The sequence below is a fragment of the Rhea americana genome, unplaced genomic scaffold, assembly GCF_003343005.1.
Source record: "Rhea americana isolate MKP2758 unplaced genomic scaffold, rheAme1 scaffold_197, whole genome shotgun sequence".
Lineage (NCBI taxonomy): Eukaryota > Metazoa > Chordata > Aves > Rheiformes > Rheidae > Rhea > Rhea americana.
The window spans coordinates 215,929-243,921 of NW_028186116.1; the positions used below are offsets into that span (position 1 = coordinate 215,929).

Genomic DNA, 27,993 nt, shown 5'->3' on the forward strand with positions numbered 1-27,993 from the left:
AATACTGGTTTGTGTAAAATTTGATTTGAGGAAACATTTTTCTCCCACATGCTGTAGGATTGAGGGCGTGTAATCCCTCCTAAATCGCACGGACGAGGTTTGTATTGCAATGCCAGTATCAGAGCTAACAAAAGGGGATTAGACGGGAAAATTCTGCGTGAAAACCTGCCACTCTTYGAGGGCTTTTAGTACAAAGAAGATAAGATAGGTAGAGCAGAGCCATTTTTAACCCAGTTTTTAATGCACTCGGCGCCTCTCCTTCCAGACCGAGGCAGCGGGGAGAGGGCGTTCGCTCAAGCCCGTGCCCCGTGCCCCGTCGGACCCGCGGGCTGACGCCTGCCCGTGCTGGCGGGAAGCCCCTTTGCAAGCAGCGAGCCCTGCAAGGAGAGGCGCTGCCCCGCCGGCTCCCGCCGCCCCTGCGCCGGGGACAGCTGTCAACCTCGGCGGGCCGCCTGCGCGCGCCGAGGCACGTCGGAGCGGGGGAAGAGGCGCTCCGGGGGAGATGAAAGGATCCCTTCAGCGGAATTCATGTGGAATAAGCTTTCCACAGGAGATATTTCCTCCTAATCCTCCTTAGCGCTCAGCTGATGCCTTGAAGCATCAGGGGTTTATGTGCCTTTTAAAAATTCATTCTCTGCAGCGTAACGGCGGGCACGTGCGTTATCCGCGGAGATAGCCGGTCCTTTCCGAGGCGCTCGGAGCCGGGCAAAGCCGCGGCGCGGTGAGCTCCGCGGAGGAGCAGAGCGACCCCGTTTTGTGCCGGTTCGAAGTGCCGCTCRGCAGCCCCGCGGGGGCCGGGGCACCCGCGGCACGGGCGCTTGCGAGGTGCCCGGAGCAGTGCCCGGGGAGCACGCGGCGGCCGAGGTGCACCGGGCGAGGGACGGACGTCGCCGGGGGCCCCGGCGCTGGCTTGCGGGACGGCAGAGCGCACTTAGCGCYGCCTTAGCCCCCGTCCATCTGCCTCTGCTAATTGCAGCTGGACTTAAAACGTAATATTCCACTTACCAGGTCAGGGGATACATGTTCATTATTGCACTTGATTACCGCTAAAACCTGTCTGATACCCGGATTTACGGTGCGCCTAGAGAGCCGGGCTGTCTTCAGCTCCGCGCAGCCGGGATCTGGCTCGCTCTCGGCYGGAGCGATGTTTCCGTGGGCATTTGGCCAGGAAGAAAAGGTAAACACTTCGTGCTTTTGTAACAGGCGAAAAACGACTCGGGACTCRTCTCCCGCCCCCCGGTTCAGCGTTCCTCTCTCTGCGCTTCTGCGTGGCCCCGGCGTCGCGGGGAGCCCTCCAGCTCGGTCCCGCAGGTGYGCTCGCTCGCAGGCTGCGTTTCGGAGCGACTGCTGCCTTGAGAGGACCCGTCGTCGACCTGCTCCGTGTTGATCGCCCCCGGCGCTTCGGGCCCGTTTGCCGCGCGGCTGCGGCGGCGTTGCCGCATCCCGGCCCCGGCGGGCCTGCAGCTCGGGGGCGGCTGCGTGACGAGCAGCTTGACCGCGCGCTCGAGTGCTGCAGGCAGGGCTGGCCGGGCACGGAGCAGGCAGCTCAGGATTGCAGCAGGAAATAATGAACGGCGCTCTGCTCGGAATATGCAGCGGCCTAAGAAGAATTAGAAAATTAATTATCTTCTGTAATTAGTGTAATGACCTACGCTATTAGAGGTTATTTACAGCGGGAATAAAACTTCCCCCTGTAAATGTCACGCTGCAGCGCCAGGCTCCGAAGGCTGGGGCGAGGGCCCGCGGCGGGCTCAGCGGCAGGGCTGGCTCCCCTCGCCCTCCCCGCCTCGCRGGGACGCTCGGGCTGGCGCCGTGCGAGTGGCACGCCTCTGCGAACAGGCCTCGGGGCCCGGACGGGCGCGCGTCCTGAGCCGGGGGCTTGGTTTGCGTGGCCGGCGCTGCCTGCCTGGTGCCTGGCCCCAGCACCCAGCAAGCCGGCCGGCGCTAGGGGAGGGAGCTGACCTCCGCGGGATCTGCTCCTGCAGGTCTGCGGGAGGGAGGGAGAGGTGAGGCAGGTGCAGGGGAGGCAGGTGTTAGGAGCTGTTTCTCTGGTTCGTTTTCCCCTGCAGCCAGGGGCTTGCTGGTAGCTGCTTGTGAGCTCCTGCTCATCTGCCTCTCGGGTCTTGGAGGCGCCCAGGCCTTCCCTTTGCTTTGAGCATCAGCCCTTTCCTTCCCCGAGGCCCAAGCCAGCTATGAGTGCACAGCTCCGTAGGGAGACATTAGTCTGCTATTGCTTCCCTGCCCCGAAGTCTTCGTGGCTCTGAAATTGTCCTTTTGTGTGACCAGGACACGTGAAATCGCTCTCAGAGCAGCGCGTTTCCAGCGTGCTGCACGGGGAACGGAGTGCAGCGCCCAAGCGCCGGCCAGCGCAGGCACGGGAGCCGTGCCGCAGGCGCTTTCTGCTCCCTCGCCGCGCGTCTGCCAAGCCGTGCGGATGCAGCGAGCCCGGCCGTCGCGGTGCGGGCGCTAGGGAGGGGTGTCCACGCRCAGCTCTGCGGTGCCAGCGCCTGGTCCGACTTGAGCCTCTCGGTGAGCTGTGCAGAGAGCCGGGGCCGCAGCCGGAGGCGAGCGGGGCGGCCGGGGAGGCTTCCCGGGACCGCGGGCGAGGGCGGCCTCGGCCGGAGGCGCAGCGGCRTCTCGCTCGCGGCCGCGCTCTGCCCCAGCGGGCACGTTCGCCTGCGTGCAGATGGGCAGGCGGGCACCAGCCCTGCACTGCGTGCTCCCCCTGCGCTGCATGGCGGCACGTGAGACCCGCTGATATTTGCCTTTTGCAATTGCTTCTGAAATGGGTTTTTGTGCTGAAAATGCCAGAGAGGAGGGAGTGATGACTTCAGTGCAACAAACTTTCTACAGCAGAGATGGAAACTGCCACTGACGTTTCTGCTTGTGGAGGCTGAGGATGGCATCTTGCCACCCAGAGCGAGCATTTGCTAACTCAAACACCCTGAGAAGGAGCAACAGGGATTTTTGGCCCAATTCGTTGCTCAGGTCTACAGGGCAGTGCCTCGGAGCGTGCAGCRCCGAGCCTTTCCCGGTGCCGCGTAGTGTTTGCAGCTGGGAAACGTCCGGGTTTCTCTGGCGTCTGCGCTCAGCCACCCTGGGAGAGGCAGCCCCACAGCCTGGGGGCTTGCGGGGTGCCGTCTGCACCCTGGRAAGGGCAGTACCGGGAAAAAGGTCGCGTTCGGCACGGATAACCTGAGAGTTACTGACGTTTTAGTGTGAGGTATCATGACTCCTGCATTATAAATCAGCAGCGATAAAATGCCTTACCTGTCACTGAGAACCTACATCAATAATTCAGTTTGGCACCTGGTGATTAAAGTGAAATAAGCACTGGCCCCGTTCCCTTGCAGGCTTGCGGCAGCGCTCCGTTTGCATCGGGGTCGGGCTGCCGGGAGCGACCGTGCGCTCTCACCGCCTCCGGAGCGGCAGTGCCCGCCTTGGCTCAGAACTGGGCTAGCTGAGCCCATTTCTTACACCAGAAGCCCTTAAAACACCCAGAACGTGGGGTTTTACTCAAAACGCCAGAAAAGAGGAGAAAAGCAAGGGCTGTCCAGCCGCGCGGTGGCCGGCGGCTCCCTCCCGTTGCAGCGTGCCGGTGCGCGGGTCTGCAGCGAGCAGCGGGGCCGCCGGCCGGGCGCCCGGGGAGGCATCGAGGCTTCGCCCCGCTCTGCCGGCGCGGCCGGGCCGCAGGGAGGGGGCCGCCGCTGAAGCACCTTCGCGGCCGATGCAGCCTTACTGTGCGAACAGAAGGGAGCTGCGCTCTGGAAAGCGACAGCGCGTTCCTTCCAACAGACCCTTAATGTAATTTGATACAATCGAGGGTTTTTATAGCTTAATATTCCTGTGTTTGTAGCGCATCCTGGAATTTAAGTGTCTTAAACGTAATTATTTTTAATTGCTCACACGATTCTGTAAACTCATCCAATTAAAAAAAAGTTATTAACTTTATAAAATATTGCAGGCATCCCACAGTGCAATATATTTGCAGAAAATAACAGCACAAGTGGGCAGAGCTAGTATGTAATGAGGTAAATCAATGATACCTTTTATTTATCCCTTCCTTCTCCTCCTCTTTAAAATGCTTTGGAAATTTAGTTCCTTAACTCAGAACAACARCATTGCGGGCACCCCGGGGCTCGGGTGTTCTGCTGACGCCCCTCAGCCCTGGGCAGGGGCACTGCCGAAAGATGCTTTGGGTTAGGAAGCGGCCTCTGGGGCTTTGGCACGGACCGCGAGCGGGAGCTTTGCTGCGGCCGGCCCCGCGAACTACACAGGACTGTAGGATTTCATGGAGCGGGATGCGAAATGGAGAGAAACCGTGGGGAAAGTGGGCAGACTGTTGTAGTGGCAGGGCCTGGGCATAAATTCCTCTCTTGCAGGCTTGTCCAGAGTTGCTCCCTTTCCGTGGGCTAGGTTGAAGGTTGCAGCCAGCTAGGGATGATCCTTATAATCTTACGGTCTGGTGCCAGAATTTATAGCCGGGATTTATTGTCCTCCGCTTGTTCCGCCCTGCAACGTCAGTCTTGCCCTGCCAGAGTTATTTAGCACGTGCGGAGCAGCGCTGTCCAAGGCGGCCGTTAGCGTGCGTGTCTTCTCCAGCCCGCCGCCGCTGGGGCGGGAGTCCCGGGGCTGATCGGAGTCTCCAGACTCGGCCGGGGCTCGTGCTGCGCCGCGTCCCTGGGCCGGGGTCTCGCCAGGGAGCGGGGTGCGGAGGCCRGGAGGGGAGAGCCGCCGTCCCGCGGCTGGGGGGACGAGAGGCTCGTAGGAGGGAGAGCAGAGGCGGAGAAAGGAGACTCTCTCTCAGGTGAAGACAAAACGGAATTCGGTTTGCGACCGCAATGAGAACTTTCCGTAAAAGCTTCGTTTTGGGGCAGAAGCTTTTCCAACGGGATTGAGTTTGTGCAGAAGCCCTGGTAAGAAGCTGTTAGAGCTGGTCAGATGCCTCCCGCGCAAGCTGCCTGCTCGTGGGGTCCGCGGGCGGCCAGCAGGCTTGGGAAGYGGCAGCAACTAATCGACCCTTCAAACCGCGGGGTTTTGCAGGTAGATTTTGCGTTTGAGGCAGGGGACGGTATAGCGGCGGCGGGCTGGCAGGGAGCGTGCCCGACGCGGCGTTTGTCGCGCTGCGAATCGCCTCCGCGGCCGGGGAGAGGGACGGGCCGAGGCTCTCGCGGCCGGCGCGCCCCCCACCCGGGCGGGGGGTCTTCCGAGGGCGGCTCGAAGGCTGCTCTGCCCCCCGACTGGGGCGAGGCGGCGTTCGGCAGCCGTGTGCGGCGGCGCTCGCCTGCGAGGCGGCGAGGGAGCCGGGTCCCGGCCGGCACCACGCCGTGCCGCGAGCGGAGCGCCGGCGTTCCCGCGGAGGCCCCTTCCCTCCCGGCTGCGGTTCGSCGTCGGGAATCGCTCGCCTCGAGCAGTCGCCGAGGTCAAGTCGTCAGCGGAAAGCAACTGGATGCCGGCCTGAGAGCGCGGTTAAAGTGGCTAACGACACCCGTGTCCTGATAGAGCTGTTAAACCCCTTGCTGCAGGCAGGGCTTAAGCAGAGCTTTAACCGTTCTGCTTAGCGCGCATCTGCCCGTCGGGACTTCTTGTGTTTCCCCTCCCAGCACCAGGCGCTGGATGCGGCCGGTTGAGAGATGTCGGATAGCTGGAGCTGAGCACCGCTCCTGCTTTTCCGAATCCTGTGGATTTCGGCGAGAGCTCGGCAAAGGGAGGGCAGCGGTGCCGCTGCCTATTGCACCAGCCCAGCCCCGGCTAGAAGAGAGACTGGCRATTCCTACTTGTTGCGAGGAAATGGAAAATAGCCGTGGGGAGCGGGGCTTTCGCAGGGCTTTTGCTTCCCATCTGTTCCTCTGACTTTACCACCACCCCGATCTCTGGGCGCTCGGGGGCTTGCAGGAGAGGCGAGGGAGGAGGTGCACGTGTCGGAAAGCGGCTCCGGGCCCCGCTGCCGGGCCGGGCTCTGTGCGAGCGCTGCGACAGGGTGCCCTGCCGGGCTCTTGACAGGGGGTGATTTTACTGGGTGAATTCCGGCTGCACAGAGGGGAGCAGAGCAGCTTCATTTGCCCGCATTGCCTGGAGGCTCTGCACCAACCCTTCGTTTTCCCCTAACAGCCTCTTGTGGTCCTGAACGGAGGAGCCTTCGGAGCAYGGAGCAGACCACTTGCACCTTGCTCCTTAGAGAATTAAGCTCTCGTTCRTGGAAAAGATGCTTTCCCCGCTTGCCTCATGCTCGCTCTTCTCCTTGCTTTCTCTCGTTGTCATTTTAGCCTAGATTAAAGAAACCAGGGTGCAGCGCTGCGCGCGTGCTCTGAGCGGAGCCTCTCCACATGCTCCAGTGATGCCAAGCAGCAGTGACAGGTTCAAGCTTTTCTGCATCACAAATGAGCTGCATGCAAATGGCTAGTCGGGAGCGGAGAACAGTCGTCAGCGTTCGGCACCCCGCCTGCCGCGGACCCCGCTCCCGGCGCGTGCTCGGGAGGGCTCAGGCCTTCAAAGGGTTAAAGCGAGCGCGGAGATAGCGGGGAGCCGCGTTTCCACTCTGCTAGAGCCCAACCTGTTAGTGCAGAGCTGTGTGAAGAATGTCAGGGATTTGTTCCAAGCGTTATCGAGATGCGGCTTTACATCTGTAAATCCTTTTACGCATCGCAGCTCAGCCGCGAGGCTCCCCGACGTGACCGGGCGCCCTCGCTGCCTGCGGAGCCCAGGCGGGCGGCGGATCCGCCGGCGCTGCTGCCGCCCGCCCGCCGCCTTTCGGGGGACGCCCGGGGAGCGCCGCGGCGTTTCGCCTGGCCCTGGCCAAGCGTCACCCGCGAGCGGCTTGTTCTCCTGCTTTGAAGCGTCTCGTACCGGCTCCGGTGCCTTTAACRTTGCCCGTTTCCGCCGTAGGCCAGCACACCGTCTCCGTATCCAGCCTGCGCCGATTGCTTTTAGTTAGGATGGTGTTTCTGAGAAGCCGAGGGTGAGCGCGGGGTTTAGCCAGCCCTCGCGGATCTTCTGCRGCTTTGCCTTAGCGTTATATTGGGAAAGCAACGGGTGTTGCTGCTCGAACCGGACGGAGAAAACCATCGCGGCAGTTCCCAGCGCCGTGGGAAGAACGCGCTGCCGTCGCTCACCGCCCTGGGGGGCGGCGAGGGGGCTACGGGGAAGAGATCTCGGCCGGCGGCAGCTCGGTGGGAYCGTCTCCGGGAGCGGAGCAGGGTCTGCCCGGGCGGCCCAGCGGCGCTCGTCAGAAACACGATGCCGCGGCCTCGGCTGCTCTTCGGTCCTCCCGCCGCGCGCCAGCCTTCGCGTTCGACTGCGTGCGAAGCTCGGGCTCGTCCGGAGCCGCTGCCTGGCTTGGCTTTCCGAGCCGTGCTCGTCGAGCCCGGGCCCGGCGCGTGGGTTACGTGCGCGGCAGAGGTGCCTGGAAGCCAAAAAGCTGTCGCCCAGGGGTTCAGTGAGGTGCYGTTAGATTTTACAAAGCAGCGTGCRTGTTTCAAAAATAGCGAAAGAAGCAATTTCTTCCTCTCTCTCACTTTGCCTTTGCTTTCTAAAATGCCTTGGCCATTGCTTGATTTTTAGCTATGGTTTTTGTTTGTGGGCTCATGATTTTCAAATAAATCTAGGCTTTTGTGCTGAATTTGATTAATGCTCTTAGTGCCTCTAGGACTGTGTTTTACTCGGAAGAGAAAGGGGGCTGGAAAGTGCAAGGACTYGAGGTTTCCTCTGCGGGAACGGGGCCCGAGGCTTTACCGGGAGTTTTGCAGAGGGAGCGCTGCTGCAGTTTGGGGTGGGAGAAGCCAACAGCTGTGGGTGGGGGCGTTTTTCGCTCTCCACCCCGGGCCTGCGTTTTGCCTGGCTGCATAGGGCTCCCCCCAAAGCGCAGCCTCGCGCCGAGCCGGGGGCACCCGCGCGTGCTGGCGCGCTGCAGCTTGCAGCCGGCGCTCGCCTTCCGCCCTGTTTCTGTGGACAGAGATGGTCCTCTCTGTTTTTAGAAGGAGCCCTGCTATTCGCCTCTCCCTTGCTGCGTCATCTAAACTGCATCCTATCCTCGCTGATCTGCATACRCTGCCTTGGGATGAATTTCAGGCTTGACACAGGCATGGGACCAAGGAGCCTGAGAAACRGCAAATTGAAGATGTGTAAGCGATGAAGTGGGAACGATTCTGCAGGACGCAGGCTAGGAAACAGSACGCTTCGCTTTGTGCAACGATGAAGCAGCCTTCGTGTATTTTTTCACGCCGCTGCTTCATTTGTCGCCGTGGCTGAGGTCTTCAGCACATCTATAGCGCTCAGCTTTGGGAAAGGGAGAGGAGCGTGAGGAGGAGCCTTGCGTGAGCGGATGGGGAGAGGGCGGTGATGCCCAGGACGTCTCTGGGAAATCAGCGGCTGTCGCGGGCACTGCTCCTCCGCTCGGAGCAGCGGGGAAGCCTGCGGCGTCCGACGTGGCGTGGAGCCCGTGCTTTCTGCGGGCAAGTGATGGTTCTGCAACTTCCAGTTAGTGTYGTTCAAATGTTAGGCTGGTGTCTTCCTCAGCATTAAAACTCTCAGTGCACTTCATGYTTTCAGACTCCTGGTGCTCGAGGTTAAAGCATGAGAAAAAGTCCGAGGCCTTTGCTTATAGCCGGGTGATATCTCAGGGGAGCAAATGTTCTGGACGAGGAAACGCTTTGGTCCTCTCTCCTCGCGTCCCTGGCGCACGTGGGGGCGGTTGCCCGGCTTCCTCAGAAAGCGCTTAAACTTCTGAGCAGCGAGGACGGCGTTTCCCGTCGCGGGAGCTGCCCGGGGCGTCAGCCCACCTGCGGGAGGAAAGGCTTGCGGGGAGCAGTGCTGCAGGGGAGRAGAGAGGAGAAGCTGAACTCCCATTTCCTTTGGGAATTGCCAAAGGGCTGCTGTGCCCCGCGGCGCGGCACTGCCGGTGCTCCCGGCCTCGTGCTGGCTGCCGGAGCGCGTGGGGGCTCCCGCGGGAGCCCGCGCCGGCCCCGGCGACGCCAGGCGTTGCCCCAGCCTCCTCCCTTCCCGCGATGGCACAGGCGGCCCTGAGACCTCGGTGCCGCTCGCCCTGCAGAAGCAGAGAGGAATCCAGCTCCCAGGCAGCGAATTCGGAGGTGCTAGCTACTCGTTTTTCATCRCTGTGATAAAAAATCTAATGCAATCATCAAAAAATAAAGCCGCGTTTTCATGTCTTTGCCATTAGGGATGCCTCTTGCTGCTGCTCTCTTCTGCCTCCTACCCCAAATTATGGAAGTCTTGGCAGTGCTTAAACCTTGTGGAAATTTACTTCTGGATGCCAGCAAAGGGGGGTTGGGGGTCTGAGACATCTCTCAGGCTATAAAATTCCAGAAGTATTGTGTTCCCTTAATAAAAACATTTTTTATTTGGAAGCATAAATGTTATTTTTCCAAAGGCATCATCCTGAATGGGGCTATTCATTCTTGTCCTTTAGCTTAAGAGATTACAGCTCTTGGGAGACGTTCTCCTGGTTTAGCAGCCATAACCTTACATTTATTGCGCGTGTGGCCACAGCAGCCCCCTCACGTAATTTTGTTTAGGACTGTGAAATTTGCCTTCAAAACTGAAATTGAATCCTGTTCTCTGCTTTCAGCAGCATGATGGGTTTCTGTGCCTCTCTCTTTCCCAAGGATGTTTGCAGTTATTGATGCTGAGTGCGGCTATTTATCACAGACAATACAGAACAAAGAAGAATTTATTAATAAGTCTCCTGTTCCCGTATGCTTTCCTGGGGAACCTGAAGCATGCTATTTTCTTCCTGCCCCATTTATATCTACACGGTTTTGCTCCTGTCCAGTCAGATTAAATGCTTGCTGAGGAAAAGGGGTTGCTCGGTGGCGTATGCACTGGTTAGATTTACCGCACGGAGAAGAGCTACACGGGTTATTGGCCAGCGGCAAACAGGGAAACGGCGCAGAGGCCCGGGAGGGGAACGCCTGGCAGCGCGTCCCACGCCGGGCGGCAGCGTGGCCCCTGCGCCGCGGCCCCTTGCTCTCCGGCCCCGCCGGTGCCCCTGCGCCGTCCGGAGGATTTCCCGGGACGGGCTGTGCGTGCCGGCGCTGCAGCCCCGGAGCCGCCTCCCGAGGCGAGGGGGAGGCGCGCGGCTGTTCGGTGCAAACGTTTTGAGCGCAGAACTCATCGCGGTCTTCTGTCGCGGCGACCTGAGGTGTTTTTCTSCTTTCTTAACGTACCTGGAATACGGAATTAGGAGCGACTAAATGATTGTTTCCCATCGTGTCGGGCCGCGTTACGAAAGCCGAGCGAGGGTGCCGGCCCTGCGTCGCGCTCGAGGCGGCTCGTCCGAGCCTTGGCGCTGCCGGAGCTGCCGGCCCCGGCCCCGGCGTTTGCCGGGCACCTTTGGGAGGGCGGGAGAGGATGCGCGGCTCCCCGAGAGCTGCGGGCGCCGCTGCAATTTGCTCGCGTGTTTACCCATCTGCCTGTTTAACTGTCCGAGCGAGCTCCTTTCGCCTGGCAGTCTTGGCTCGTTAAAGGAAGCACGGGGCTTTTACTGCGACTGCACGGCGGCGGCTAGTKTTTTCACTGAACATATAATTTGCCATGTACGAAACCCATTTTTCAGAATTAATTTACGTACTGCAAACAGTTTGTATTAATGAAAATGCGTTTTTCACGTGGGTTTGCTGGAAAAGCTGGCTGCAGCTCAAGAGCTCCCTTTATCCATCCAGCACGGGTAGGAGATGGAATTTGTTTAAAAATTAAATAAATAACACACCCACCCCCCGTTTTTAATACAGTACGGCCCAGCCATAATCTCTGAAGCAGACTGCAAAGGCCGCAGAAAGCTCCATCTGTGGCATTTTAATATGCAGCATTGTCTCCCTTTTTAATAAACCTTTTTTGCCAGGCTCGTGTTTGGGTAACAGAGATGCGAGATGCTGTCATCTTCCCAGGTCACATTTTGAGGCTTGAAATTAGCACGAGTGGAGATGGATCCAGCTACGGCGCCCTTCCCGTATTAGCACGCATATTTTAGAATAATTGATGCTGAATTCATTTTGCAGCCTTGTTTCTCCTCAGCTTTCCCCCACCCCCTCCTCCATACATGCATGCAAAAAATGCTGCTTCCCGTCCAGATGGCAGCCGGGAGCGCTCGCCGCCGTGGCGGGGCCGGAGCACGTGCTTTGCCGGGCTCCTCGAGGGCAGCCGGGCTGGCGGCGCGGGGCAGCCCCACGGGGAGGGGGCGAGGAGCCCTCGCTTGCGGCAGCCCGCAGCGCGTCCCCCGGGCTGCTGCCCACTCCGGGCTGCTTCTCTCCCGCGTCGGGGGCGAGACGCGGCCGCTGGCGGTGGTGGCGGTGGCGGCGGCAGCTGCACTGCGTGACTTTCCGCAGGAACGCGCTCGGCAAAGCGCTGGGACTGCAGGCTTCAAAACAYCRGGGAGGAAAGGGGGATCCAGGCTTSTACCAGTCCTTCGGGATAAGAAATTCTGGGCAATGTTTTAGCTGCGGTCCGCTTCGAAAATTGTTCCCGTATTGGGAGTGCCTGCGATTATCACTTGCTGCAAAAAATAACGGCTTTTCTGYATCGATATCTGAAAATTAATGCAGGGCTGCTATATTTCTTTAGGACTATTGGGGAAAACGCTTACAGAAATGTAAACGTGTTCTAAGTAGAAAATGGTTTGCGCTGACGCTAATTGGGCTGTTCTTGGCGTTTCCGAGGCGGTTTTGACCAGTGCGACTTCCAGCCTCAGCGAAGGTGCGGAYGTGGGCTGGCCCCGGGATGGGGTGCGCTCGTCCGTGTGGACTCAGCGCCGGGTTACGGACCCTACGGCTGTGTTTGAACCTGGGGAGAGCGGCTGAGYATCCCTGCTGCCGCGCGTGCGGCTMGCCCCGCGAGTTAAGCCTGTGCAGCAAGCGACGAGTGTGCAAAGGGCATGAGCGTGCAAGGGGTGAGGCTGCTCGTTTGCCTGAGCCCGCCTAGGCTTGCAGCAACTGACGTTTTCCCCCGTGGGGACGCAAAAGTAAATATTGACCTTCTGCTAAGACGCAGGKAATCCCTGCTTTTCTGCACCCCGCGAGGGTGGGGAGGGAGCCGAGCAGGCGCGAGCCCCTGCCCGGAGGCAGGCCCCTGCTCCGCGCCGCCGGCCGCGGGCTTCGGGAGTCCCTGGAGCTTGCATCTGGGAATTGCAGTGAGCGGGCTGGGGAGCCGGCAGGTCGCTGCCGAGCTGCGCTCGCGCCCGGTGTTTATCTCATTGCAAAACCCCTGTCGGCAGAGGCACGCTAGGCACGAACGTAATTACAGCTCCGCGGGCAGCGGCGGGTTGGTGATTTATCGCCGGCTTTCGCTTCCGTCCGCCGCTCACCGCGACGGTGCTGCGCCGCGTGCAGGGGGTCGTGCTCCAGCCGGACCAGATCCCCTGGGGCCGACGTGCCCAGGCGCACGGCAACGGCACGGGGGCTTCGCYGGCTCCGGTGCCGGCTCCGGCGGCTCGGCGACGAGCCCCGAGCAGCCGCCGGCAGCAGGAGCGGCGCCAGGGCAGCGCTCGGGTCCCGAGCTCTTCCCGCAGGCGACGCGGCTCAGGAGCGGGCCGCTCAGCTCCCCGGCGCCTATCCGAACGGCGGAAACGGTCGGAGGTCTCAGCGCGAGGCTCCTGCTGCCGGCTCTTTTCTCCGCGGTGCCGGACCTCGGCCAGGCTCCTCGGCCGGCCCTCGCGGGAGGGGGGCGAGCCAAGAAACCTCCCTTCCCGCTTCCCCTGGCCGCCTGCTTGCACTCCCTGGGGCACGCGTAGGGGCCTTAATTACTGCTGCCTGCTGCAAACGCCGCGGTAATTAGCGGCACTGCGGAGAGCGAGCGCCAGCCGAGCGGGTTTTAACGYGCCGTTTCCCACGCGGGGCTGTGCTCTGCCCTAACTTCCACGCTCCGCACGTGCCGCGGGGATGGTCTGCGTTGGGGAGCGTGGGTCTCCCAGGCGTGCGTAGCACGGGCACTCGCTGGGTACGGGCTGCTCGCTTGGGCGCGCTTGCCCAGGACAGCGCGCCCGCGTAGGACGCGCCTGTCCGAGCCTCGGTGCGCAAAGCGGAGGGCTGCCGCAGCCGCTCAGCAAATTTCCCAGTGTGGTTTTGAATGAACTGCTGATTATTTTTCTGCTCATTATTCACCTGACGGAGGAGCAGGCTGAGTAATTAGTGAATGCACGTGAACCTTGCAGCGTTTTTATGAATAAAATGTTTGTGAATTGGCCGGGTGTTGGCCCTGCTGGTTTAGCCCCTGCTCTCACTATAGCGCGTCAACTAGGAGCATCGCTGTCCCGCACCGTTCAGCCCTTCCCTGGCAGAGCTGAGCCAAGCRGTGAACGTGGCTTTTTGCAACAAAATGATGCTCATCCTCCCTGATACCATCACAGCTCCCTGCTCTGTTCTTGGTGCCAAATGCAGTCACGTTGCGTTCCTCGCTGCTGCTGGACCAGGTGCCTCCCTGCACGGTTATGTAGTGACACCGGGCTCGCTCCGCTCCGCCCAGCGCAAAGACTCCCCGCRCGGCCCTTCGCAGGGAGCGTCGGAGGCCCGTCGGTCCGGGCGGCAGCAGCTGCTGGGGAAGGGCGGCCAGCGAGGCTGCGCGGCGGGACCGAGGCGTTCGCGTGCCACCGGCTCTGCGGGGCTTGGCGGGGCCGGGGGCCGGCGTGGCACCGGCGAGGGTCCGGAGACCCGGCAGCGCGAGGGACCAGTGGGCAGGCGGAGGCCGGTGGCAGAGGTGCCGCCCATGCCGGGGGCGACAGCACCCGCTYGTCCATCGAGTGCGATGCCGCAGGTCGCGTTTTCTGAGTGAGCAGCAAATTAGCAGGTCCCGGCTCGCAGGAGCGATGATGCCCTCGAACGGCGAGGAGCGCAGTGCAGCGGGGACTCCAGCAGCTGCCCCAGTGTTTTGGTGCTTGTTGCTGGGAAATTGCGTCTTGTTTCAAGGTTAGATTTTGGCTAATTTGGGCTTCCAGGCGTAGGATACTGTTGTGTCTCTGYTGGGAAGGTGCTGGCTCTCTCTCCCCGGGTCCGCAGGCTTGTGCGCAGCTACCGAGATGAACTCGAGAGATTGCGCTCTTGGAGCCYTCCGATATCTGACTAATTCTTCCAGCCCTGACTCATTTCCATGCTCCTGTTTTGAACGAGCCGTCGTATTTCCCCATCAGCTCGGAAGCATAAACTGTTACTCAGCAAATSCCACGGTGCTGCAGCTACGGGGACTCGCTGAAGCCGGCAGGAGGTTGCTTCAGCAGAAAGTAGCTGTACGCGCGGCGGGCAGCGAACTCCCGCAATTTGCTGCTGCAGAAGGTTGCGGGAGCAGGTAGCGGCGCCGCCTGGGGAAGGGGTTGATCAGATAAAYCCGCGAACGGCGAATCCATAAGGAGCTGCTGCGGAGCCGGGGCAGGGGTGTCCCCGGTTACGGCTCGGGCGCCGTTCGCTCTGTCGGCGCKGCCCTTAGGGACGAAGGCTCCTCGCGAGGAAGCCTGGCCGAGGGGCCCCTGAGGCTGCAAGGCAGCAGCAGCCAGCCAGACCCATCTCCGTGTCCRCCTCGCTCCCGGAGGAGCTGGGGTGTTAAGCAAAGCCACCCTCGTGGTGGTTTTCCCGGCGCCGCTAACTGGGTCAGCRCACGTGCGCCGTGCCTTAATCATTATTGATAAGCTGCGGCTGACGGCGTGCCGTGCAGGAGCTCGGCTCCTCCTCCGGCTGCACGGCTGCCGCCGGGGCCCCCGCTGCGGAGGAGACGCTCTTCGGGGTTTAATCTGCGGCCAGTTTAATCCTGGGGCTGGGCTTTGCTCCTGCCGGCTGGCGCGCCGAGGGCCGTGCCCTGCGCCGGCGGGGGGACGCGCGCCTCTGCGCCCCGTGCCCCTCGCTAGCCGCGCTTCGCGCACGGAGCTGCAGCGCGAGGTTTGCGCGAGCCGCCGCGGTCGGAGCTGGGAAGCGGGGCCCGGAGGAGACGATCCTGTTCACACGCGCCTTTTATTTCTGCTGCGTCTAATCGAGGAAAGATTGCCTTAGCAAGCCGCAGAAATCATTACATATGCTGCTAGTGGCCTGGTTAATTAAGATATACAGTTCTCTGGGTAGGARAAGACGACCTATATTTACTGTATGTAGGCAGACATCTGTCAGCGAGAAACGCTAGCTATCCCAGTGCAGGTTTGTCCTGCTTCTTGCAGGCTCGGAACTGCAACTGCTTGTAAGCTCTGATGCAGACCAAGTTAATTTTAAGATGACTGTTACTATTCTAAACATAAGGAAGGGCATATTTAGACTCTCAGTGCTCAAGAAGGCAAAACCCCCTGCATGTTTTTAGTAATTTTTCCCTAACAGTTTGCACAAAACAACAACAACAAATCCTATTTGGTTTCTGCAAAAGAATATGTTCAAGGGTGATYGTAAAATAGATTATTTTTAAATCTGCAGATGGTTTCCACATATTCCTCCTCAGCTCACTGCAGCTTTCCACCTCAGTAAACCGGTTTGCAATTCAGCCGAGGGCTGTGGAGCAAGCGTTCTGCCGTCTTGGTCCTCTTGCTCCCGCTCTTTAGCCCCCCTGTCCGTTTCTGTCCCCGATCTCTTTCGTTTCCYCTTGGTTCTCCCCTTTTGGCGGGTGGTCGCTGTGCAAAGCCGCCGCCGCTTAGGGCTGCTCCTTTTGCAGCTCGCCTTCCGTGCGTCCCAGGCTCCCCTTTGCCGCAGCGCCGCTTCTCGCCGCAAAACTTCCCCCGCGAGGGCAGGGAGGGTTTCCCGGCCCCGCTCCCCGCACGCGCCGGCAACGCCGCTGCTCCAGAGTTTCCTGCCGCTTGGCCGAGGGGCGCGGGGCCCTGAGCAACCTGATTGCAGAAAAACTGGGCTGCCGGTCCTGTGCTTGCGGTTATCCCCCCGCTCCCTGGGAAAGAAATACAGCTTTCGCCTCCCCCCCCCCCTTTTTGTCTTTGTTCTTTCGTAGTTCGGCATTATAATTATTGAGATTTCACTGCAGGGCAAAACGATCATTTGACAATGTAAGTGGGGAAAATAATTCTCGTGTTATCCAGCAGCCTTACTCTTACCATAATTAGGGTAAAACTCCTGCAGATTTCACGGGGGGAGGAATTTCCTCCTATGCAGGTATTTGTCTCCTCAAGATTTCTCAAGATGCGATTGCAAATGTTGGAATTTTTTCCCTCCTGTATTTTTAATAACCTGAGGTTGTTGACGGACTGCAAAGGACTGAAGGAGCTGTCATTTTTCCGATTGTTTTCATTAGGCGTTTTCCATTTCTGTCATCCTCTGCGCTAGCCTTGGACTTTTATGAGCAAATACCTTGGTTCGAGCTATTCAAAACTRTTGGTACAATTACGACTGCAGCAGCAGCAGCACAACCCAATTGAAAAATGATGGGAAATTTGATGGAAAGCTGCAAATTAGTCCATCTTAAGCCTTGAAGGTGGCAGGGAAATTGCAGCTTTTTGTGAGCCGGGGCACCGCRGCGCGGGGTGGGACGGAGGCCGTGGGAGCCCCCGGTTAGCGGGGTCCCCGCGCCGGGACGTGTTTACGGCGGGGTTAGCGCTAGCGCTGGGGGTCTTTGCAGTATTTCCCTCCTTGGTTTATTTGCGCCGGAGCCGCGGGAGCAGGCGCCGGTGCACAGAGGGGGCAGCGCAGCGGCGCAGGAGCGGGCGCGGGGCTGGGTGCGCGCCGCGCTGCAGCGGCGGGGGAGCCTGTTGTCCCCTGTTGCCCCGGGGCTGATGAAAACGAGCTGACAGAACAAGGCAGCATTAGCCTAATTATGGCCACGAACGTTAGCTCGGCGGTGGATTTTCCTTTCTTAGTGACTTCCTGTTTTCCTCTTTGAGATGCAAATTTTTGCACAGTCCTCGATCCAGATTCTCGTCTCATTAGCATGAAATCTGACTAGTTCCGCATTTTTTTAAATAGCGGGTTCAGGGGGAAAAAGGGGAAAAAGAGAAAAGCAGCAGCACCCCGAGCTGCAGCCAAGCCCCTGCGAGCCGCCGGGGCAGAATTTGGAGGGAGGGCTCCGGGGGGAACCGGCCTGCGGGAAGAGCCCGGCGAGGCGTCGAGCGGCCCGGCGCCGCCGCAGCCTCCCCGCGCCCAGCCACCGAGCGCGCCGCTGCCTTGAAGCCTCCCGTTTTGCTTCCTCCTGGAAAACGAGGCTCACCATAATAGAAGGTTAAAAAAATTACACTAGAAAAACCATTCTGAAATGGATTTTTCTTTCTTTCTCTCTTTTTTTTTTAATGCCTGCTGTAATCTGTACCCGCTGCAGCTTTGAGCTGGGAGGAGGCTTGTAATATATCTGAAGCGGACGGCACTATTTTGTGGTAGATGTCATTCGAGTAATATTTAACTGTCCTTGGAAAAGAAAATACAATTTTCGTTGCAGGCGGGCGCGCTGGCAGCGTGTGCTGGGGCTGGGGAGCCGCCGGCCGCCTCCCCTCCCCTCCTCTCCCCTCCCCTGGGCGGCACGTAATGAGTTTGATAAGAAATTGTCTCGTTAACAGGATTAGCCATGGAAATCTCTAGTCCCCTCCTATCCTTTTTGCAACGCTCTTCATCCTGCTCTGTAATTTCCTGCTGGCACCCGGCGCCTGGGGGCCGCCCCGGAGAGGCGCTGGCCCGTGCCAGGCGAGCGCACTGCTTTTAGCAAAAACGGCGTCCTTTTCCGAGTACCGCGCGTTCGGATCAAGCCGTCCCGAAGCGCTCGCTCGGCTTCCCGGGAAGMGAGTCGTTACAGCCGTCCTCCTTCCCCGAGACGCTCCGGTCGGTGACTCTCGGACGTACGAAACCCGGAGAGGCAAACTCTGCCCTCCGCGGGGCCGCGTAAACCCGGCCGGCGAGCACGTCGGCTTCCTCTGCTTCGCGCAGAGCTGCTGCTGCCTTGCGGGTGTTTGCGGGGGCGTCCGATCGCCGCGGCCCCTCCGGCGCTCCCGGCGCTGCAGGCTGCTGGTCGGGACCAGACTCGGAGCTTGGAAACGCCCCCGCGTTTGCTGGTTTTATTTGCCCCTTTTCCGCCGCTGGACTGGGGTTCTGCAGGGGACTCTGCACCCCGTTCGGGTTCGTTTGCAGGCGGACTGCCCCTTGGCCCCTGGGGCCGCGGCTGCCGCCCGCGAGCCCCCGAGCGCGGTGCCCCGGGCATGCAGCCCGGCCAGCGCTGCATCCGGCCTCCGAACCTCGCCTCCTCCTCTCTTCTCTCGCGCTCGCTCTCTTTTTGTTTCGTCTCTTGCTCTCAGAAAAGCCATTTAGATGCAATTCCGTTCTTAAAACCTCTCCCTCGTGCATGGCTAATGAGCGTCAGGCGGGCGCGCTGACAGCGGGCCCGAGCGGGAGCCAAGCTCGCGGAGTGTCGACAAGTCATTTGGAAGAAACCCTGGGAGCGCGCCCAGTTTTATTACAGCGTAATTAGAAATAAAATCTTGTTGCAAGAGGAGAATGAGAGACGGGTGTTAATCCTGTAACGGGAGGAGACGGAGCCGTGCTCCTGAAGGCGATTAGGGAGGGAAGGCGGGAAGGCTGTCGTGACTCCCCGGCTCCCAGCCCTCCTTTTCCAGCGCTCCCTCCCACCGCCCGGGCAGCCGGCAGCCCGCGCCGCTGGCTCGCTCCCGGGAAAGGCTGGTGCCGCGGGCCGCGCCGGCGAAGGGCTCGTGCCGGGGCTGCGCCGGCCTCTCCCCCGGCCGGGGCGGCAGCAGCTCCTGCAGCTTCCTCGAGACGGCGTTTCTAGGGCACGCTACTCCCTCTCAAGCGCAGCCCGTTCCTCGCGGATCGGGGGGGAGGCGAGAGGAGCCCCTCGGTACCAGGCGTGACCCGCTTACCTGGCTGCCGCCGCTCGCCGCGCAGGTGCCCGTGCGACTTGGAGGTGGAGGCGATCTGCCGGGCGCGCGGCTGCTCGGCGTCGCACGGCTGCTCGGCGTCGCACGGCTGCGCCGGACGCGCGCGTGGCCTCCGAAAGGCCTGGGGAGCCTGTGGCTGCCCCCGGGATCCGGCGTGCAGGGAAACGCGTAAATAAATCTGTCAGATGCTCTGCGGCTCTTGCTAAATTTGCATGGGCCTCGCGTTGCGGTTCCTGTTTAACGTCTCCGGGCTGGGTGCAGGGGGCTCTGCTCTGGGAGCCTGGCCCGGGCGCTTGGGTGTCTCCTGTGGCGCGAAGCTTGGGGCAGCCGGGGATTAAAGCGCCCTGGCGCCGCACGGGCGCCCTGACCCGCGGAGGCTCCCGTGTTCGGCGAGTGGCTTGTGCGCAGCCGTCGCGAGGAAGCGTCCGTACGGCGAAAATCGCCGGCTTTGTTCTTCGGGGCTTCCCTCGCTGTGCCTTTCCCCCGGGGAAGCGTTTGTCACTTCAGACGCGGCCAGAAATAGCACCGAGCGCKTATTGAATTTGTCCAGGATGCCTTGGGATGCATGTGCTCAAAGTACGGCTAATTCATAAACGCTGGCACCTATCGATTCCCTAGCAGTTAAAATAGACTGCGTAACGAAATATTGGCCCCGGAGTACCAAGGGGAAGTTATCTCATTAGTCTTATGAACTACAAAACGTGCTCTCTCCTGAAGCGCTGACCCCATTGTTTTTATAAATCTGTATTGGATAGAGCAGTATCCGGTAACCTGTATCGACTGTAATTTTTCTCCTGAAATTGGAAGGCCCTTGGGACCGCCGCCCGCACTCGTGGCCGCTCCGGCGGCGGAGAGGGCTTGCGGCAGCGGGGCGCGGGTGCGCGCGCGGGGGGAGGCTCTGCGCCCGCCGGCCGTGCGGGAGAGCTCCCTCGCCCTCCTGCCTTTCCGCCGGCCTGGCGCTCCCTACGCCGAGCGCTCCCTGCCACGCTTTCCGCTCGCTGCCGGGCGAGCGCCGGGAGCGCGGCCGGGCCGGCGGCTGCTGCTTTCGGAGCGGCGCTTCCAACGGCGGCAGCTCGAGTCTGGCTCGAAGAGTTATCAGAGCCGCGTCGCTCCGGTCTGGCCGCGTACTTAATCCTCGGCTTCCCGTAAAGCTTTTCCACCTCCTGGCAGGCGGAAAGATCTGATTTTATTCCGCGACCTTCGACGTTAATCTCACCAGCAGACTCGGCGATAAGTCACTTTGGTGAGGTCTCCGTCAGAGCCGCTCGCATCAATTATTGCCCCGCGTTTTCCCTTGAACCAGAGTAATGCTCCTCGACAAAGTTATTTGTCCCTTTCTTCAAAACGAAATGAAGCTGTGCTGTCAGGCTGCGAAGCCCTTACGTTCAGCGTAACGGCGTCTCCAAAACCGCGGCTCGCGAGGCGGAGGATGCCCCGTGTTGCCGCAGGACGCTGATGCTGAGACCCGGCGCTTTCAGCGCAAAAGCCCGTGTGCCCTGGCGTTAGCGGAGGGTCTCCGTGCCCCGCGGCCGAGCGAAGGGCAGCGGGTCCGGGCATGGCTTTGCCCGCGCCGGTGGCCGCGCGCTGGCCTCCCCAGGCGTCTCCGCGCCGTCCAAGCTGCTCTCCGCGCTCCTCGCCGCCCGGCGCAGACGCGGTGCCGCTGGTTCCTGCTGCTGGACAAGCGGGGTTCGGGGGGGCCGTCGGGGGCCGAGATGCAGCACTGAGGCTCTGCGCGTTCGCGGCCGGTGCTGCTTTAAAGCCTGGGCCTGCAGCTCTGCAGGAGCTGCTGCGCGGCGGCTGCCGCTGCCCCTCTGTCCCCCCCCCCCCGTGCTCAGGTGCCAGCTCGAGCCCTTACTTGTTTTCACCTGCTTCTGAGCACGTTAAGCTAATTATTGGCTCAGTGCAATGGATTTGCTTTTAATTGCAGCGTTGCTCCGCGGCGCGCAGGGCTGTGGCTGCGTGGCCGAGCCGCACGTCACCCGCCCTCCCCACGCTCAGCACCCGTGGCTCTGCCAGCGAGCACCCAGCACGCGCCTCRTGCCTCCGGAGGACCCGCGCGCTGGGCAGGAGGTGGCACGTGGCCCCTGGGAGCGGGGGCACAGGTAGAGGCAGGCATGGAGCGGGCTGCGGGCAGCCTCCCGCGGCCAGATCCCCACCAATGCAGCATCAGGGCCACCTTGCTCACCCTTCTCCTCCCTTTCCTGTTCGTCTCTCCAGAAAATAGGTTTTTTATTACTTCTTACGGAGGTTTGTACATATCGGACGTGCAGAAGGAAGATGCCTTGTCCACCTACCGGTGTATCACTAAGCACAAGTACAGCGGAGAGACGCGCCAGAGCAACGGAGCCAGGCTCTTGGTGTCAGGTGAGCGCGCGCCTGCCGCGGTGCCGGGGCCCGGCACCCCCAGCGGGGTGCGTGCCGTGCAACGTGGGGCGGTGCGACAGCCCCCTGCACGGGCAGCGCGGTGCGGCGCGACGAGCACGCGAGCGATGCTGCAGCACCGGCCGTGCCGGGTGCCTCGGGGCGCTCCCGGCTTCGCGGGCTGCCCAAATCACTCCGCTCGGGAGGGAGTTTGCCTGGCTTGCACCACCTCTTYGCCATACAGCTTTCCCGGGCCAGTGCGTGGGGGTTTGGGCACCCGCGTTAACCCCTYGATGGCCACACGCGGGGCCAGGGCTGTGCCTTGCTGTGCCGCGGGGCCTCCGTTGCCCGTCAGCTTGCAGCAGCAGGACGGCCTTGCTCCCGCGGCGCTGGGTGCCCGCTCCCATGCCCCCGGGGTGTTGGGGCTGGCTTGCTCCCTCCCTGGTCGCTGCCGTTACGTGCACTATACGGCATCGTGCTTCTGCCCGGGAGCAACGGGAGAGGCTTCTTTCCCCTGGGATTTAATTTCACGCCTGAGCCTCTTTTCCCAGCTGCCTGACGGGCCCCTTCGCTTGTGAGTTTGGACACGTGCCGCAGAACGTGTGTGTTTTGCCCCGCTTGGCGGTCACCCCGAGGCACTCTGCTGACACGGGGTTGCTTCACCCCGGCGTGCCGCCGTGCCGGCTCCGCTGCCGTCGCGCCCGGGGGACCGCCCGCCCGGCAGTGCCAAGCCGAGCCGCCGCGTGAGCTTGGTCCCTCCCGATCGCAGACCCGGCGGAGTCCATCCCYACGGTGCTAGACGGCTTCCAGTCGCGGGAGGTGCGGGCGGGCCGGCCCGTGGAGCTGCCCTGCATCGCCTCGGGCTACCCCAACCCCGCCACGCGCTGGCTCAAGGACGGGCGCCCGCTGCCCGCCGACGGCCGCTGGACCAAGCGCGTCACGGGGCTGACCATCAGCGACCTGCGCGTGGAGGACAGCGGCACCTACATCTGCGAGGTCACCAACACCTTCGGGTCCGCCGAGGTCACGGGGACCCTCACAGTCATAGGTAAGAGCTGGCRGGGTGCCGCGACGGAGCCGCGGGCTCCCGGAGGCAGCTGCCGAGCACCTCTGCGGCGCACCAGCATTGGGAGCGGGTGCCCGCGGCCGGTGAGCCCCACCTCGGCTCTGACCGTGGCGTGAAGCCCTGGAAGTTGCCAGACCAAGCGTATCCCGTGCAACGCGTGGCGTGCTGCCCGCCGTGCCACCCGCAGCGTTTAAAAGATGTTGGTAATGCTGCAGTAAAACATGTTCGGGCATCCCCCGATTTATGGCTTTGATCGGGGAAAAGAAAGGGGTCTCTGGGACGCCTGGAGCAGCACCGCGGGATGGGGATCATGCTGTTCGTTTTGCGTTAGGCGCCTCGGTGCTTGGTTTTGGTGCTTTGCGTAGAAGTAGCTCCAGGCAAACAGTAAAGGCCAAATATTTATTGCCTGCTTTGCTGCTGGAGGCTCCTCCYGTCCCCGGGCTCCTCGCGGTACCTGAGCCCGTGGGCTGGCACGTGCCGTGGCCGCCGTGCCCAGAGCAGCGCCGGGTGCYGGAGCCATCCTGGCTCGGCGTACGGCTCCAGCGGGGACCTGCCGCCCCGCGGAGTCCTCCTGCGGCCGCCCCGTGCCCTCGCCTGCCAGCCTCGGCAGCTCGCCRTGCCGCTCCTCAGCCGGCACTCGCTTTGCTCTCGCCCTTTCTCGCGCAGACCCTCTGCGTGTGACCCTCACGCCAAAGAAGCTCAAAACGGGCATCGGCAGCACCGTCATCCTCTCCTGCGCCCTCAGCGGCTCCCCGGAGTACCTCATCCGCTGGTACCGCAACACGGACCTCGTGGTGGCGGACGACTACATCTCCATCCGCGGGATCAGCAACGAGACCCTGCTCATCACGGCGGCGCAGAAGAGCCACTCGGGCGCCTACCAGTGCTTTGCCACCCGCAAGTCCCAGACGGCGCAGGACTTCTCCATCATCGCGCTGGAGGGTGAGCTGCCTTCCTCGGCGCGGGGGCTTTCCTCGCGCAGACCCTCTGCTCGGTTGGGGCCAGCGGGGAGGGGCTGAAGCAAGGGTCCAGCCCCGAATCACACCCCCGTCCCCCTGCCCTGGGCCGAGGCACCTTCTCCTCCCACTCCATGAGCAGTCGTGGCGGCTGGTGCTTGGGCAAGGAATGGGCACCGCTGAGCCAAGGCTCCTGTGCGCCGGCATCTGCTGCAGCCCCCGTCCCAGCACCTCGCTGCCGCGGGGGGCCGTGGTGGAGAGCAGGTTTCTGGCGTGCTGGCGCACCGGTGCGCGACGAGGGCTCGCGCGCGGCTGCGCCCGGGACTCGCGGGCGAGGAGCTCGGCGAGGGTCCGAAACCCTCCCTCGAAGCGGCGCCCGTGGCTGCTGCGCCCTAACCCCGCTCCCGCTGGGTGCCCCCCAGATGGGACCCCCCGCATCGTCTCCTCCTTCAGCGAGAAGGTGGTCAACCCCGGGGAGCAGTTCTCCCTGATGTGCGCCGCCAAGGGCGCTCCGCCGCCGACCGTCACCTGGGCCCTGGACGATGAGCCCATCCAGAGGGACAACGGGCACCGCACCAACCAGTACACCATGTCGGACGGCACCACGGTGAGCCACATGAACGTGACGAGCCCGCAGATCAAGGACGGCGGCGTGTACCGGTGCACCGCGCGGAACTCGGTGGGCAGCGCCGAATACCAAGCGCGAATAAACGTAAGAGGTGCCTGTCTACTTTTAAATATCAGAATAGGACTTTTACGGGGCTGTTGGTTTTGTTCTGTTCCCCRGTAGAGCGTTTCTCCTCCTCCTCCCCTCCAACCCCCCACCGCTGCCTTTTCCCCGTTGTGCCGCTCTCCTGCCCCTGGGCTGCAGCCCCCCGCGCCGTGCCCRCCACGGCCCGGAGCAGCAAGCTTCCCCGCGGGTTGCAGCGGGGCRCTGAGCTGCCCGCAGTTGCTCCCGGGAGCCTCAGAGAGCCAAAACGCGGCTTTCCGGAGGCGGAAGGGCAGCGCTGATGCCCTCGAGGCCGGCTCTCGCCCTGCCTCGGAGCGCCTGCGGGACCGGCAGCCCTGTGCGCAGCCGCTGCGCTGCCCTGCAGCGGCGAAACGCCGCTTGCTTCGACTTGCGGAGCCGGGAAGCGCCCCAGCTGCCCCCTGCTCCCCGGCCTGCCCCCACTTCCTCGCGCTCTCCCCTCTCCGTTGCCTGCAGGCCTGGGGACGTGCGTTACAAATGGTGATGAGCCAGTACGTGAAATCGTGGAAAATGAGCTTTGATTTGTCATGCCTGTACTTTCTTTGTCTGCTAAGAGCCATGGCCACGTTAATCAGGGCGCTATTACGGCGAGAGCGCGGCGTTCTGCGCGTTACGGGGAATTCTGCCGGCAGAAATCTAAGGCATGGGCTCCAGCATTAGTCCTTGCCCCTTAGTACCCCCCAATTAAAGCTTCCAGTTTTATAGGCAGGAGCTAGACGCGGTCAAGGTAGCGTGAATTTATCTACTGAGAAAGAGACCTGAAGGGCTGTGTTTGTTGACATCTCAGGTTTGCAATGGATCTAGTGGCTTTTTGGCTGAGATCCCAGGAGAGTCCGTGTTTTGCTGCCATATACTGCTAAATTTGGAGCAAGTTCATCTCCCTGGYACGGAAGCAGTAGCAACTTTGTCAACGAGGATGTTTTGTTGTCCTTTCCCACYCCCCTTGCTTATCAGTAGATCAGATTCAAGCTCCCCCCACACACACTGGAATCGAGCAAATCCCTCTAACGGGCCCAAGAAATGTTACGGAGCATGAACTTAATTTTTTTTCCTGCTCCTTTCGAAGTGTTTCCCAYGCTGGGCTGTGAGCGCCCCGGCACGACAGCTCTCCGCTGCTGCTGGGCTGCCCCGGCTCGCCTGCCCGAGCAGCCGCGGGCCGCCTTTGCCAGCCCCGGTGACAGAAACGGCCCTTTTAGGGACGCTCACGGTCTGGGCAAGCGCTGCAGTGTCACGGGGTCTCTTGTGCCGGACGAGACTTAGGCGAGCCCTTGAGAGCCGTTTTCCACTCGAAGCCTTTTGGCAGTGCGGCGTGYGCTGAGCTGCGGGACTGTCCGAGCCCTTAGGCCAGCCAGAACCCGGGGGAAATCCCGCGATGCTGCAATATCCCAGCAGCATTCAGGATGCCAGCGGGCGCTTCCCGATGGCTGCTATTTTAGCRGAGGTAAAATACGTTTGCAGCGAGCACGGTCCCCCCAGATTACCTCCTCATCGCCCGCGGCCACGACCGCTGCTGGCCGAGGGCAGCCTGGCTGTGGTTCCCACTGCGGAGGCCCCCGGAGAGCGTCTGATGCCTCTCTGAGCAGCAGTGGTGGCCTTTGCGGGCTGAGCTTTCCCAGCATTTAAGCTGCACCTGCAAAGTTTGGGAGGAATTTGCTGCAGTTTGGCAGTGACCGAGGACTGTCACCCCCCCCCCCGCCCCGTTTCGTACCTCCGCTCCTGTAGACGCGTGAGAAGCTCTAGGGGAGGGTGAGCCCCAGGGAGCAGCTTTCCCCACGCACACCCAGAAAGGAGCCGCTGCCCGCTCGTCACCCCAGAAAAAGGCTGGATCCTAAGCATTCCTGTTACCGCGTTTTCCTGCGAAGCTCGCGCTGAAATYGCAACAGATCTGTACGCAAACAAACCGCCCTTCGGAGTTAACCTAGCCTGCCTCTTCCTTCCTCCCAAATATGTAGGTCCGCCGAGCATCCGAGCGATGAAGAACATAACAGCAGTCGCGGGTAGGGACACTTTCATCAACTGCAGGGTGATTGGGTACCCGTACTACTCCATCAAGTGGTACAAGGACTCTTTGCTGCTGCCCGACAACCACCGCCAAGTGGTCTTTGAGAACGGGACTCTTAAGCTGATGGATGTCCAGAAAGGCATGGACGAAGGAGAGTACGTCTGCAGCGTGCTGATCCAGCCCCAGCTCTCCATCAGCCAGAGCGTCCACGTCACGGTGAAAGGTAAGCGGGGGCCGCGGCAGGCCCTGGGAGGGGCCCTTCCCGCCCGGGAAGCCTCCTGCTTTTGGCAGGAGCTGTTGCCCGCTCCGAGCTCCAGGCGCCCGTAAGTGGAAGGAGCGAGCCCCGCTGTGCCGCCGGGCGCGCGCCCTCCTCGGGGCCGCTCTGCTGGGAGCCGCTCGCGTCGGGGCAGCGTTGGGCACGGCCGGCGCTGCGGCAGGGACCCCCGGCCCAGGGGTCGTGCCGGGAGGCTCGCGCAGCCCTGGCGAGGGAGTTCAGCTTCTGCTGAATTAGCTACCTGGACGTGGCTGCGCGTTTGCTGCTGCCCTGAGCCATACCCTATCCATTTCCTGCTACAAGCAACGGAGCAAGGATTTACAGTGTAAACATAACGTATTAAAACATCTAACCTTTGCTCGGATCACCTTCGCTGATGTTTTTCTGTGTGTGTTAGCTTTTAAAAAAATAATACYCTCGGTCTTCCAAGCGCACAGAACATCCTAAAAGCTTCTGCAGGCCATCAATAATTCAGCKCCGTTGAGGGAGCTATCAGTCCTAATGAATCGAGGCGACGCGCTCCGTCCCAGCGACTCGCCGAGATTGTGGCAGGAGCGCGCCGCGCGCGCCCGCCGAGCTGTCGGGTCGCCTCTGCCTGTCGCCCGCTCGGTGCTTGCAGTAAAGCGTTCAGACAAGCGCAGCCGCGCCGGGGACGGAGCTGGCCAACTGTCTTCGGCTCCGTCCCACTGAGCAGGGTATTTACAGGCTGGATTTTGTCCTGATCCCCCCCCTGCCCCGCCACCCTCCCCTCATGTCCACCGTTTTCTCACTAGGAGCCGGGTTAGCAAGGGAGTGCATCAGGCTCGGTTAGCTAACGCTCTTCTCCGCAGCCTCGCAAGCGGAGGCTGCAGAGAGCCGGCGTAAGGGCAGCGCARGGAGGACGCGTCTTCCCGCCGGGTCCGGTGTGGGGCACGGCTGCCCATTGCTCTGCTCCCCTCACCCCAAAAGCCTCGTGCTGCCCGGGTGAGCTGGCAGCGCTAGCGTCGGCGGCCGGCCGACGGCGGGAGCTGGATGATCCCCGCGCCGCTGCAGGACGTAGCCTCGGCGCGCGAGCTGCGCTTGGACCGCTCCAAGCCGTCCCCTGCGGCCGGGCACCACCACCCCGCGGAGCCCCCGGTGCCGGGGCTGTCTGCTTCCCTACRGCGTCGGCGTGCCCCTCGTCCAGGAGTTAGGGCTTCTCGGAAAGGAAACCTTGCTGCTTTCTGTTTGAGGGGAAAAAAGGAAAGCAACGGCTGGGAGACGTTCTGAGGCGCTCGGAAGAAGCCAGAGCGGGTGTAAACGCCGGCCTCCTCCTGGGGCGGCCGAGCCGGACGCGGCCCCGGGAGCAGCCCTGCGGGTGCGCGCGCGCGAAGCCGCCTCCGCTCGTTCGCTCCTCCTCGGCCGCTAGAAGGTGCCGGCAGAGACGGCGGGATGTCGAGGTGTGGCCGAAGATCCGTATATCCCGGGGAGCTACGGCTACGCCAAGCCGCCCGAGCCTGGATTTACGGCCGGTGACGCTGAGGAAGTCGGGCTGATTGAAACATCGTGCAGGCTGCGTGAGCGGCCGCTCTGACGTGTTTATTCCGCCCGCAGCGCGGCTGCTCGGGATTTACGCCCGCACCTGCTTAGCGGCTTATTTATTTGTTTCGGCCATCAGATAAAAGGTCYGTGGAAAAGAATTGAAAGTGCCTTGGAATGCAATCGGAGCGAGCTCCGAGGAGCGGAGTAAATAAATACAAGTGTGCAGAGAGCGAGCCGGGCATGGCACGGGGCACCGTAAAGCTTTTATTGCCCCAAGCGCCTGGCGACCACGTTAA

The 27,993-nt window shown here is 61.7% G+C and overlaps 1 protein-coding gene across 1 annotated transcript in view; it reads left to right on the top strand.

Annotated features, from left to right (window-relative positions):
• The window catches only part of DSCAML1 (DS cell adhesion molecule like 1), an 83,075-nt gene that overhangs the window by 38,973 nt on the left and 16,109 nt on the right, over positions 1-27,993 (top strand). The window contains 5 exon segments of the mRNA XM_085303157.1: positions 21,008-21,154; positions 21,921-22,199; positions 22,884-23,159; positions 23,596-23,892; positions 25,874-26,146. Coding sequence (XP_085159283.1) covers positions 21,008-21,154; positions 21,921-22,199; positions 22,884-23,159; positions 23,596-23,892; positions 25,874-26,146 — 1,272 coding nt within the window.